Genomic DNA, 15058 nt, shown 5'->3' with positions numbered 1-15058 from the left:
CTCCTGTGTAGCTAGGATTACAGGCATGAGCCTCCAGCACCTGGCTGTGTCTTGGTCTTCTTTTTCTAAAGTTCTTCTTTTTTTTGGTAGAATTTTGCTTTATTCTTTATTAATAACTGGTTCAACAGTAAATATTCTAATTAATAAAACTTATAGTGTTGGTTTGATCAACTCTTTTAACTTACTCCAAACTCATAAACCTTTCCCTTCAAGAAATTGTTAAGACCAATTTTATTTTTGGAAGGGTCATTCATTGTCTCATATGAATAAATGTTTACATCCAGGCATGGTGGCACACACCTGTATTCCCAATGTTTGGGAAGCAGATGTAGGACAATCACAAGTTCAAGGCTTCATAGTTTGAGATAGAATACTATCTCAAAAAAAAAATTGTTGCTAAAGGGCTCTGAGATTGCCATATTACTCCAAAGTGTGTGTGTGTGTGTGTGTGTGTGTGTGTGTGTGTGTGTGTGTGTGTGTGTTTGTGAAAGAGAGAGAGAGTGGGAGAGAGAGAAAGAAAGAGGAGGGAGAGAGAGTGTAAAGCTTTCTTTGTAATAACTCCCAAAGCCCTGATGTTTTACATATATTAGGTAGCAGATGCTCCATAAATCAACATATGCATTGTATATTTACTAACCTGTCTCCATATTTGGATAAATTTCATTTAGTACCCTGTTTTTTTTTATTCCATAGTTTCTATACAGAAACGAACATTTCAGTTATTTTTCTGTAGCCATTCATTTACATGATCATATCCCAGACTCCTAAAGTTTCCATTTCAAAATGTTTCTTTGACTATCACTTTCTGTCCTGTTAGATCTTGTCAACTAATCCTGATAAGATCAAGGATCTCCACTCTATAGCCAGTATTCAGTTACTATATTTATATTCACTCTTACATCCATTGTGTGTTTTCTTATCTTTTCCAACTGTACTCCATTGATGAAGCATTGAAGATTTGTTTTCTACCTCTACATATCCCCTGGAAAAATCTCCCAAGTTTCATTAAACCCAAATAATTCATTATACGGTGCCTCCAGTTAAACCTTACTAGACAAGACATGATATAGACTGGCATAAATTTATTTCTACAAATTTATTTAATCAACTAACATTTATTATGTGTGAGCATTTTGTTTTCAAAATCAGATGGCTTTAGTCGTGCCATATTATTTCCTTTTCTTAAATACGTTTTCTATTGTATAAATACTGTACAGAGGGGTTACTGTACAGAGGGGTTACAGTTACATGAGTAATGAGTACACTTCCTATGGAACATTGTTGCGTCCTCCTTTTTCCCCCTACCATCCCTCCCCACTTCTTCAACTACCCCCCCCACCGAAGTTGTAAAGTTTGCTTTCAAAACATAGTACATCTGATTGTTACAATGGGTTGACCTGTATCCCTATTTAATCATTTTGTTTTTTTCTTTCCCCTCCCCAAAGTAGAAAAGTGAAGTGTATATACAAGATGCAGGGCACCAGAATCAAATACAATGAAAACAAGTCATACCGTGGGGGAGGAACATATAAAAGAAACAAAAAAATCACATAGTACATTATAAGTACATTAAGAAGAACAGTGACAGGAGGGGATGTGGCCAAAAGGGAACCCTACTGCATTGTTGGTGAGAGTATAAACTTGTTCAGCCACTTGGAAAGTAGTACAAAGGTTCCTCAAAAGACTCCACATAATATAATTTTTTCCAAGTCTTTCCATTTCCTAATAAATGGGGCAATGTCATTCTTTCTGATGGAGGCATAGAATTCCATTGTGTATATATACCACATTTTCTTGATCCATTCATCTACTGAGGGGCATCTAGGTTGGTTCCATATCTTAGCTATGGTAAATAATGCTGCAATAAACATAGTTATGCTGGTAGCTTTAGTGTGGTCTTATTTGTGATCATTTGAGTAAATGCCCAATTATATTAAGTGAAGTAAGCCAGGCCCAAAGAAACATAGATCCCATGGTTTCCCTTATTTGCAATAACTAGTATATGTCTAAATCAAGCAGAAAATGATGTTAGGGGAATGAACCCCAAGATAAGTATTCAAATGTTTTTTTTTGTTTTTTTTCCTTTCATGCAATTGTTTTTATCATATTTATAAGATGATTTCTATGTTGCTTTGCATGTCCCTCCCCCACAGTATAACCCATACTTTCACTGCTTTTGATGTTGGTATAATTTGTGGAGGGGAAGGGAAAAAACCAAATCGTTTAACTAAGGATACAGATGGACCCATTGCAACAATGAGATGTACAAGTCGTTATGTCGAAAAACGAACTTAACAACTTTGGTGGGGGGTGGGGGGGAGGATCAGGTGGGTGGAGGGGAAGAGTATGGGAAGGGATGGGAAGGGGAAACAACCAGGAGGCAACAATGCTTGATAAGAAATGTACTCATTATCTTGCCCATGTAATTGTAACTCCCCTGTACGGTATACTCACAATTAAAAAAAAAAAAACAAGACTCCACATAGAACTCCCCCATGACCCAGCAATCCCATTTTTGGGCATTTACCCAAACGATCACAAACAAGGCTATACTAAAGCAGCTGTTTATCTCAGCTTTATTTGCCATAGCTAAGATATGTAACCAACCCAGCTGCCCCTCAGTAGATGAATGGATCAAGAAAATGTGGTAAATCTACATATACAGTGGAATTCTGTGCCTCCATCAGAAAGAATGGCATTGCCCCATTTGTTAGGAAATGGAAAGGCTTGGAAAAAACTATATTAAGTGAAGTTGTGCCACATTATTTCTAAGTCTTATATTCTCCTCCATCGATCTGTATGACTGTTTTTGTGCCAGGTGCCTTCTGTTTTTTATTACTATAACTATGTAGTATACTTATAAGTCAGATATTATAAAAACTACCATGTCTTTTAATTTCTTCATGGTAACATAGTAGGTAGCAGTGTGTTTTTTGGCTTTTCTTGAATTGAATAGTTACTACCTTGGTCAGTGTTGTTCACACTTGTAACAGCAGCTTCTGAGAAGGCTGAGACTGAGAAGATGATGACTCAAGGCCAACCCAAGCAAAATAGTCTAGACCACTCCACCATACCTGAGTGTGGTAGCACATACCTATCATCCTGGCCACACAGTAGGCTCACATTAGGATGATGACTATTCCAGGCTACCTCAGGCAAAAATCAAAGTTTACATAACGCCATCTCAAGGGGAAAAGCTGGACATAGTAGTCTGTACTTGTACTTATCTGTGATGGAAAGCATCAAATAGGATGATTGTAGTCCAATTGCAGGCCTGGGTAAAGAGCAAGACTGTCTCAAAATAGCCAAAGGACTAGAAGCATAGCTTGGTGGTAGAGTTCCTGCCTAGCAAATGTGAGGCTCTGAGATCCAACCCCAGTATTGCCAAAATAAAAATTACTCAAATGCTTACTTTTGAAAGAGTGCTGTTAGCTGGGCAAATGTTTACATGTTTGTAATCCTAGTTACTCAGGTGGCTGATACCTGAGTATTGTGGGCTCAAGACTAGCCCAGGCAGGAAGGTCTGTGAGACTCTTACCTCCAGTTAACCACCAGAAAACTAGAAGTGACACTGTAGCACTTTAGCTCAAAGTGGGAGAGCACTATCCCTGAGCAAAAATAAGCTCAGGGACCGAGACCAAGCTCCATGATCAACATGCTGTTAAATTTAATGAAAGCAACAATTTTAAATAATTCATATGTATAAGCTTAAGACTTATAAGAGTTATCTGAAATAGCTTGGTATATCTAATAAATGATGTTGTATTCTTATAAATAATGTGTTTCTACATCTAAATCTCTTGCTTTCCTATGTGAATTATGTAAAGAAAGGAAAGCAGAATAATGTGTGCATATGGACAGATTTATGTGTTATTTTGTGGTTAAAATTCTTATATATATCGACATAAAAGCAAATATTTTGTAACTTTTAAGGAAATATTAATCAAATAATAATTTAAGTATTTTCTTTCACAGAAATTGTCTTCATCAGTAAATGTGTATCACATTAAGTATTTACATAAGTATGTATGACATTAAGTAAATATTGATGCTGAACAAAACTAGCAGTTTTATTTTTCTTCTTCTTCTCTATGTCCTCTATGCAATGCATAACAAGAACTGATTTAGAGAAACAATTATCAGTTTAATTATAATACATTTCATTTTATAAATTGTATAAAATCTCTTTTGTACTCTATTTAAAATAAAACCAATTATGTCTTTTCATTATTATTTGTAATTAGAGCACATGCTATATGGATTTTCAGCTTATAATTTCCGGTCAATTTCTGGGCAAAATTGCTATTTGGGTTATAAATTTCTTTGTTTATTTCAGCAATAGCCATTATGTCATTTCCCATATGAACTAACATAATAACATATTTTGCATTCTGTATATATATTTTATTCCCTACTGCTCCATGTCCCTGGTTAGAACATTATAACTACACTCATCAAGAGAGATTTACCTGTATAAAGGTCACTATATCTTTGAGATATACAAATATCTCTATTGTTACTGTGCTATTTTTGGATAACTCAGTTATCTACTATTTTCATACATGACAGAGTAAAATGGTGGGGATTTTTTTAATTAGAAATTTAAGGATTTGGGCATCCTAAGCCACTAGATACTATTTTGGTATAATCTTTCATCTTTGTTAACATTCTATGGGCTATAAATCATATTGTATCAGGTTGCATAGCGACAATATGTTTCACCAGGCATTCTATTTTTGTAACTTTATTTAAAACTGACACATTACTTGCTGTACCTGAAACCCCAAGCGAGCCAGCTATTGGAGTGTAACGACGTTTTGACGTCAGAGTAGCTATTTATTCCACTAGAAGCCATTAGCAACGCATTACCCTTTGGCTCTGCTGGGGCTTTTTTTTGCAGAAACATGGTTAAAATTTTATGACTGATCTTGACCAATTAGGTTTCTATCCCTCTTAGAACTAAGAAAATGTATATACCACTATATATATATATATATATATATATATATATATATATATATATACAGTATATATGTATATACAGTATATATGTATACACACACATATGTGTGTATAACACAAACATGTCTTATATCCTGAAGATTGTAGTTCACTTTATATGTTTATATACCATATAAAGACTGCTATTCAGCATCTAATATCCTACTGTTTTTCAACAAGCCTGATTACTATTAGATAGGAAGGAATTAAGTGTATATTGTTTTTTGCTATTATTATGAATATGACTACTCATTAGCTGCATGTAAGCTTTCTGTATTTGGCAGTATACTTGCAGCTAGCTCTTATTTTAAAGGAACCTTAGCATTTTCTTTGTTTACCACCAGCAACAGGTTCTTTGGAATTGATAGAGCTAATAATGTTTCATAAAACATATAATATAATTAGTTACAGAAAGGTTTTCTTTCTGCTTATCAGTGACTGCAGGCCTCTGCCCCAGGAAAGGCACTTAAATATGTACTTCGCATCCAGGCATGGAGGTTAAGCCCCTCAACTCCTGGGCCAACCTAATGCCAACTGAAATTCTGACCTCTGCCAGATCATTTCAAGTTGTAACTATAAAATGGGGTAATAATTTGAAATTAGTCAAAGGAAAATTATTGGGGAGTTTTTTCTTTTTACTTAGCTACTTTTAAGTCCATTGAAAAAAAACAAAACATGTCCAGACCCATGTTTATAAACAAACTTGATTGTTTCAGCTAAAGAATTGCCTCCGCTTAAGGAAATATAATTAATTTTCTCAAGCTTCAGTATGATACATTAAATACAGCAATATTACTTTTGTATTTGTTTTTGAGGCAGAGCCTAAATTGCATGATCTATGTTGGCATAGAACCTGCTAGGTAGCTATGGTTGGCCTTGAACATATGGTTCTCCTGCCTTAACCTCCCAAGTGCTGGAAATATCAGTATGCACCACCATGCCCAGATATATACTGTTATTTTACTGTATTATCTACCTATTAATTTTCACATATTGCTGATTCTTTTCCTTTGAAAATTCTAGATAAATTTCTAATATGTACATCTCAAATATTTTTGAATTTATATGTATGCTAATGAGAAGATATCTAATACTTATTTTCTATAAATGCTTGTTTTCTATTTCATCATTTTATTTATTTTTAACTGGGAAATGTATGTATTATGTGCAGGGTGTTGTTTTAATATATATGAATATTCACCTATATATTCACATACAAATTCACATATGTGAATTTATATATATATATATATATATATATATATTCAGTGTGGAAAGATTAACTCTTCTCCATTATATATCTCTTCTACATTATATATAAATTTAATAGGAGAACTTTATATGAAAGCCTTTCTAGCCTGTTTCACTTGTTTTCCAAAAAAGAGGGGAAGTATCTCCATCAACAGTGTTTTAAAAAAAATGAATAGGACAAGTGCCAACTCCAAAAGTGATATATTTCTTACACAGCATCACAGTATTGCACAGTCATTAGAACAGATTTACTAAGACAGCAGAAACACAAGGGTTACCATCAGTTTTCCACCACCACTAATAATAGTTTAATTCAACATTCTAGGTCAGTGTCTTGATGTGTAAAATAGGTGTAATAACAACTACTCAAAAGATTATTATTGTGAAGATTAAGTGAAGTAACAAACAGGAAGCCCTTAACCCCGAAATGTCTGCCCCAAAATGGTAACTCAAATGGGGTATTCATTTGTGTTACTGTATTTGGTAATGCTTATCTGCACAGGCAATAAATCAGCACAGGACAGGCTTTTGAGCCTGGGTTAACATCCTTGCTCCACTACTTTCTACCTCTATAACCAACTTTTAAGAAAATTTCAGACTCCTCCATTAAAAATGAGGGAATAGTACCTACTTGATATGTATGGTTTAAAATGTTTGTGCTTTACTATACAGAAAACATTAAAACAGGGTTTGGTACATGGTAAAGAATCCATATTCTTTAAAGTACTGAATATAAACTTCCTGCTATCTCAGGGATCATTTAAGTTTAACCTTACCATTTTATAATGATTAAACAGGCCAAGGTATAGAAAAGATTTCTCCAAAGTCACATACATTTCTGAATATTTTGACACTTAGTCTAGTTATAGATAATAGTGTTTCAATTTGTATTGACTCTAAAACCCATTTAAATGGAAAGAAAATAATTCAAATAATATAATTGACACTAAAACCTAAATGAACACATTTTGTTAATTTTTAGAAAGTTATGTTATCTCAGATTTTATTGTTCCTTTCTAAAAGTTGAAATATGTTCCTCTTGAGGGACCCTATTTGTGTTGGTATGAAACAAAGTTTGTTAATTCTAATTTCAGATTGGTGTTTGGATTATTTCTGTTCTCAAGCACATAGTAACTTTGTCCTCAGGTAGATGATTTTTCTGCCTCATAATCCCTTCGAGTGACCTCACCACCCCATTAGTAACACAGATGCTAGATATCCACAATTCTATTTCTTTACAAGCTCTCTGTCCCTCAAGGAGATGCTAAAACTAGAGCAATGAGTAGATTTCTTTCCTGGCATGCCCTTCCATAGTTTGAAAAAATATATACATAGTTAAAGAGTTACTATACTGAGAAGTTGTTGAATTAATTTTATCACAGAGGTGCAAACATTTGCCCTTAAATAAACCCCTCTATCTATAGTAATGCTTTGACATCTTTGTCTCAGTTAATTTAATCTGAGTTGAATCCTGAGCCTTACTAGTCTTAGCTATGTGACCTTGAGCAGTTATTTTTGTTCACTCATTATCAAATACTTATTCCACACTCATTCTTTTGTCTGTTACTATGCTGGATGATCTGATCAGAAATTATTTCATGTTCAGATCCACTTTCATATGCAATTAAAATGAGAAAAAATACAGAAAAGATACAGTAGTCATGGGAATAATGCAAAGCAGCTAAAATGTATAGAAAAACCCTTTCAGAGAGAGGTCACTGGAAAGTTGTATGTCTGAAATTTTCTGAAATGAACCCAGCCTATTAATTTGCATTTACAGAGAGAATGAATTTTTCTTCCTCCTACTGAATTATTTTAAAAAAATGAAAATCCACTGAAACACACCCTATCAATTTTAAGTTTTAATAAACTTTTTCAGAGGTCAGAAAGGCTATATTTTCATTTCAATAAAATAAAACCATTATTTACCTTAACACTCTTTTTTATATTATGTAATAACCACACTGGATTTTGAAGCAAGCGAGAACCGCCATGGGAAGAAAAAGCACTGCATGCTTTATATTTTCTTCTCTGGATGCATTATTTCAATATTAGTATGATAAAGCAGTATTTAAAACTACAGGAGGGGCTGGGAAGGTGGCTCTGTGGTAGAGTGCTTGCCTTGCATGCATGAGGCCCTGGGTTCAATTCCTCAGCACCACATAAGCAGAAAAAGCTAAAGTGGCAATGTGGCTCAAGTGGTAGAGCGATCGCCTTAAGCTGAAGAGCTGAGGGACAGTGCCCAGGCCCAGAGTTCAAGATCCAGGACCGACCCCCGCCCCCCCCCCCCAAAAAAAAAAAACTACAGGAAAATACGATTGTCTTCCTGGAGTAGCAGTTTAACTTGTTAATAAAATAAACATTATATTGCATATAAAAATGTATAGATATCGAATGAAATAAAAATTTTATCAGTTTTAAAACTTAAACCCCAAATCCCATGGGCTATAAGTGTGAGCTAATTGCAGAATTATTATACATTTTCATTTTATTCTTATGTAATGAATAGTATTGAATTTAAAGTGCTATTTTATTTTATTTTATTTTATTTTTTGTTGGTTGTGGGGCTTGAACACTGAGACTGGGCACTGTCCCTCAGCTCTTCAGCTCAAGGCTAGTGCTCTACCAGCCACAGTGCCACTTCTGGTTTTCTGGTGGTTTATTGGAGATAAGAGTCTCATGGATATTCCTGCCCAGGCTGGCTTCGAACCATGATCCTCAGATCTTAGCCTACTGAGTAGCTAGGATTACAGGTGTGAGCCACCAGCTCCCAGTTTCAAGTGGTATTTTAAAGTCTATTGCATTAGTAGATAATAGAGTAGGAACTGATTATTAGACCTGAATAATCGAGTGTATTTGGTGCATAACAACCGGCTATTGAGGTGTGTCATATATTTCATGCCAAGAGACCTTTCTGCGCCCTGTCAACAAGTAGAATTCCTCTCTTCTGAGCACATCTAAATCACAAACTAGTATCTAACCTCTGCCATTCGTGGCATTGTTTGACAACCACTGTTCTTTCAATAAAGTAGTGCTTAATTTTTCTCATTGTTTTCATGTTTGCTGGGCATGCCTAGTTCCTAACAGCTGTCAACAACCTTATGAGTATACCATTCCTTATGGCCCTGATAGCAACTTTGAATAAGAACCTCCTCAGGGAACCCTCAAAATACAACTTGCCTGAGTTGATGTTGATTCACTATCCATTGTAAAACATAATTTGTAAATATTCTTTATATGGTTTTGACATTCGAATATCTTTAGTAGGAATTGGATTCAAACTGTATTCTAAATACCACTATTCAACATCATCAAGCATTCAAGACTACTGCTAATGTTTTAAGTTGTGATACCTAAAAATTTCCTGAATAATTAATACAATCAGTGGAGTCTGTGGAATTTATTCAGACAAGCCAATCACAGCCCCAATCAGGAGATCCTACAAAGCCTGCTTCCAAAGCCCTGGTTATCTGTTCTGTTTCCCATGTAACATAGAATGGCAGGTTGTGAGGATACGTGGTTAATAAACTCAGTCTCTTCTGTTTGATGTTTGATATTGTAGGTTTTGCCCACTCTATATGCTTAGAATGAAAATCTGTTCCTCACCCAGGGGCAAAAAGGAGATGGTTAAAATGTTTCTCCTCCCTTTACCTAGCACTGCAAACTAATACTGGAGTAGGAAAAGATTAATATATCAGTTACTGGCATGAGTGATATCTGAGTTACCTTCTAATCCCAAGATTTTGTTATTTCTGGATTTCCAGTGCTATTGTGAGCATTTGTTTTCCAAACACTGACAGGGCAATTTGTTCACCTCTTTATTACTAGTTCCCATTAGATGATTCAATAAACTATGTACTTTTACATCTTTCTCCTCTCCACTCAACACTTAAAAAGTCATGTTTTATTAATCTTCATATATCCTTCATATATCCTCCAAAGAAATAATAACAGACATAAAGTGGACATTCAGTAAATATTTGTTGAGTGGATCTGAAAATTACTTTATCCATCAGAATCTGAGGAAAAAATTATCAATGAGCTTTGATGTATCCCATGAACAGTAATACATAAATAAATATCATAAATGGGGTTTGTCTAACACTGTTGAAACATTCCATTCACCCTCAAAGGATGGAATCAGTCTTGAGAGTATTGCCTGAATTTACTTTTCTCCTTCCTCTTCTGCAATGAATGAGAATTGCGTTAAGGTTTCTAAAGATCCTTGAAGCCAAGCACCTCATTTTGTTTGGGGCTAATCCAAGAAATGACAAGATGATCCTAACACTTTGCCTGTCTGTTGATCCTGCTGAAGCAATTACTTCCCAATTAACTGCTGAGAACTAAAATCTTGTTTCTTTAAGAGGTCCTTCTCCAAATGTAGCACCCCTATCAGAGAAACATGGAGAAAGAGAAACTGGTTGGAGAGGCATGTTTGGCATGTCTTTTCCTGTGATTTCTGTTTGGCACAAATTTATTTTTAACTAGTCTATTAAAAGGTACATATTCATAGGGTGACACAGTGTTTTAATACATGTAACATTTTGTAATATGTAAGTCAGGCTAAGTATATCTATCTCTTCAAACATTTATCAAATCTTTATGGTGAACCAGTCAGATCCCTATTCTCTCTGACCTTCTGAAATGCACTCTGTATTGTTGTTACACTTGTCCTACTATATTAGAGCAGACCAGAATTTCTTGTTTCTGACTGTGATTTAGATAGATCATTGTCCATTCTTCCTACTGGTTACCCTAATTGTACTCCCTACTTTTCTGAGGTCAACTATTTATAATTCTACATGAGTGAGATCATTCTATAGTTACCTTCTTTTGTGCCTGGCCTATCTTACTTAGCATAATGGTCCCCATTTCCATTTATGCTGTCACAAATCACAGGATTTCATTTTTTATGGATGAGTAGTATTCCATTGTATGGTCCAGTTTTTCTTTATACATCTTCTGTTTTATTACTTATATTAAATAATTTAATTAGTGAAGGCCTACTTTTAATATAATACCATGTCCTTTTTCTTATCCCTAGATTTAAGAATTTTTAATGAAAAACCTGATCTGAAGAAGGAATTTTTATGTTTTATAAATCTGTCTAAACATTCTCAATATTATATAGTAAATTGTGTTTATTGCTAAAAATAAAATTACATTAAATCAGCTCTAATGTTTCAAACAAAAGATGTATAGTTTCGTATCCCTATCTTCATGCAATGCTCAGCATGTAATTGGCACTCAGTAAATTTATATTGAGTAAATTTCCTAACAATCTAAGCTAATAGTAATCATCATCTAATAATAAGATGTACTCTCTTCCAATTGATTATTCATTTCAAGACTTTAATATAACAAAAGTGTTTATCCCTTGTCTTTATTCACAGTAAACAGATCCGAGCTATGTTAGGCCAGTTTAGTCAGGCAGAAGGCTTACTAATGAAAGCTGGAGTTCAGCCAGAGACTTTCGATGGAGTTCTTTTGGATCTTGGATGTTCCTCCATGCAACTTGATGCTCCTGAAAGAGGTTTTTCCCTTCGGAAGGATGGCCCTTTGGACATGAGGATGGATGGTGGCAGGTGAGTATTGATAAAGCATTTCTCCTTACACACAGACAGACAGACACACACACACACACAGACACACAGACACGCACCCACACAAATCAATTACCCCCCAAGATGGTCTGAATTTAATTTCCTTTTAAGACTAAAGAATTACCATTATACATCCACATCTAGCAATACCAGTACATAATAAATCAATTTCGTTTGTTACTCATTATAAACCTTTAACATTTCCTTGGCTTTGCAATTCTCAAAGAAATTAATTGCCATTTTTATATACAATAGTATGGAGAAATTTTGCAGTTGATTATTTTTTTCAATGATATGAACTTGTCATACTAACGATATGAATAAATGTCATACTGAAACAATGGTTTTACCCTTATACATGCCTCACTCTATCTCTTATGAACTATATTTAATGCATATTCGATTATAATATTACAAAAAAGCAGTTATCCAGAGGTCACCAGTTGTATGTTTTTTCCCATCTCTCCTTTTTTGTTTATTAGTACTGGGACTTTAACTCAGGACGTGGGTATTGTCCCTGAGAATTTTTGTTCAAGGACAGCAATCTACCTCTTGAGTTCCACATCTAGCTTTTTGGTGGTTAATCAGATGGACTTGGTTGGCTTTGAACCATCATCCTTATATCTCAGGCTTCTGGTGGCTAGTTTAACAGGTATAAGTTACTAGTGTCCAGTTGTCATGTCTTTTTTTACTGGCACTTTGAACTTTCTCCAGAGAAATTGCAACTTATGATAGTACGTTAAACATAGCCCTATGTGTGATACCTTTCATACCTGGTCTTCATTTCCACAACACTGCAGAAATAATAACACTGTTCATAACCTGTGAGCATGTGCAAAAATTAGTTTTTACCTAAATTAATATTTAAAACTTGGTTTAACACATTTTTTTAGTACCAACTTTGGACCTGAACCTATATCAACAAAACATAACTCTGTTTTTTCTGATTCATATTTTGATCTACCACAATCCACTTTGTCTTATGTTATTATTCATATATAGCCCTTTACCCATGTTCTGACATTATTTCTTAACTTTGGTTGTGAGCTGTATATTTTTAGAATACCGATGTTTCTGAGTCTTATTTCTTCTGCTTTGTGCATTGTTAACATTCATAGAATGAAGAATGTCATCATAAAAGAAAATAATAAAAAATTCACTAAAAACCAATGACTACCAGTAAAGGTCAAACATTCTCTTGTTTAGAGCTCGAGGTGGTTGTTCAGAAACAATAAAAATGTCAAACAAATTTCTGTTGTGTTCCTTGCTAAAGAACATGCCTTCAGAAACACAGTGAATAAAGTATCTAATAAACAGTAGTAAAGACCCATATTTGTAATATAAACACCAGCATATTTTTGTCTGTTTCAGAATCACTGATGTTCTCGTTCAAGACCTTGAAAATAAATTGCTCTGGAGAATTAAACTCTTAAGTAGATACCTAGTAGATGGACTAAGAATTGAACAATTTCTCTTAAAAAGCTGAATGAATTCTGAGTAGATAGCATAGACTGTAAACCTATCTATGGCATTTTGAAATGGAAAATTAATTCACTTGAGTTCTTAGAAACAGGAAAGTCAGAGATGCAAATATGTGTACTGCAGTTCAAATGAGGTAATAGCGTTGGTCCAGAACAAAAATTTAATGTCTGATCTTGGAGAGTGATGTATCCCATAATGAAGATGGACACAGGAGCTATTTAACACTGAAATCTTAAAAAGTAACTTATTCGGTGCTGAATCCAATTTCAACAATAGCTTTCGATTATAAACATTCTAGTATAGCAAAAAGAAATTCAAAGCTCTAAGGACTTGAAAGTTTTTGCTGGCAGTTCATAAGATGTAATAAGTTGACAAATATCTTAATTGTTTTGCTCTTGTATGTAGCCACTGTCAGTCACTAAAATCTATAGGAATGGCAGTACTGCCCGGTTAAGTAAGAGGCACATCCAGAATCTTAGCTTCTTCTCCATATGAAAGCCATTCCAAAACATCCTGGTAGCCAGCCCTCAGAGTAATGTCCAGCTGCCTTGGAGCATTCTAGAAACTTCTATACTATTATTTAGTGTTAATATAAGAATAAAAAAATTACTCTTGTTGTCCAGTGCATTTTTTTACTTTTTTCTTGAAAAACTTCTAAGCACACCAATATTATTTTTTAAAAATTTTTTAGAGTTAGACTATATGATTCTCATGGAGACTACCATAATTAACAAGGTCTGTTCCAATACTCATTGGTTTTGACATGTTCATTTACAGATAGGTAAGGCCCATTATGAATTTTGTCACTTATGCAAAAAAATAGCACCTTGAATTTTTGAATAGGGAATATCTAAAGGACGTTAACATTCTCTGAATATCATCTATGTGCCAGTCATTATACTGTCCATGTTTAAAGTTCCATGAACCCCTACTTGTCCCAATAACTATGGGGCATAAATATTGTTACTTTAATCTCATAGTTCAAGTATGTTTAAAAGGTTTCCCAATGTGAGTAACAGGCCAGGATTCTAGTCAATCTGTCTAACCCGAAAGACCACATCTGTACCTTGGCAGACAAAGACGCCAAACTCATTGAGGTAGATACAAGGGCTAACTTACGAAGCAGTGGTCGGGGAGTGACATGGTGCCTTGATTCCTTTCTTCTACTCCCTCTACCCCAAAAAAAGAAATCATTGTATGTGGAAAGCAGAATTTGTCCTTCCCCCTCTAAGATATACAGACAGAGATTAAGGACATAATAAAATGAGGGACATGCCAAAGCCAAGTTTTGGTTTGTTTGTTTTTCCTTGAAAGTACTAACATGGTAGCAGTTTTGTATTTTTAAGAGGGTTTGTGGTCTCCTGAGTAGTTAGGATTACAGGTATGAATCACAGATGCCCAGTTCCAACAATCAATTTAATATGCCTCACATTTAGTTAAGTTCTTGAGTTGTAGGTTTGTTCAAATATCAGCAGTAGGCCTTATATCTCTCTCTTAGGCAAAAATAAATAATAAAATAAAAAATATTGAAGTAGTAATTTAAATTTAACAAACTTAAGTCCATTATAATGATTCCCACTAAAATAGTTTCCCCATTATTTTAGTTTGATAGAAATCTATGGAAGCAATAAATTCTGTGAGTGAAAGTTAAAGGTTAGTAAAATATTTTACCTTCCTGCTGCTATGACTTTGATGAGAGTTAGAGTGCCTTCTTGCCGTTA

General features: G+C 34.5%; 1 protein-coding gene across 5 annotated transcripts in view; it reads left to right on the top strand.

The window, feature by feature from the left end:
- The window catches only part of Mettl15 (methyltransferase 15, mitochondrial 12S rRNA N4-cytidine), a 130342-nt gene that overhangs the window by 90142 nt on the left and 25142 nt on the right, over positions 1-15058 (top strand). For all 5 annotated transcript variants that reach the window (XM_070032685.1, XM_070032683.1, XM_070032686.1 and 2 more), the window contains one exon: positions 11646-11837. In XM_070032685.1, coding sequence (XP_069888786.1) covers positions 11646-11837 — 192 coding nt within the window. The remainder of the gene's footprint in view (positions 1-11645; positions 11838-15058) is intronic.

The sequence above is a fragment of the Dipodomys merriami genome, unplaced genomic scaffold (genome assembly GCF_024711535.1).
Source record: "Dipodomys merriami isolate MVZ:Mamm:240054 unplaced genomic scaffold, mDipMer1.0.p SCAF_21, whole genome shotgun sequence".
Lineage (NCBI taxonomy): Eukaryota > Metazoa > Chordata > Mammalia > Rodentia > Heteromyidae > Dipodomys > Dipodomys merriami.
This window is presented reverse-complemented; position numbering and strand designations above follow the sequence as displayed.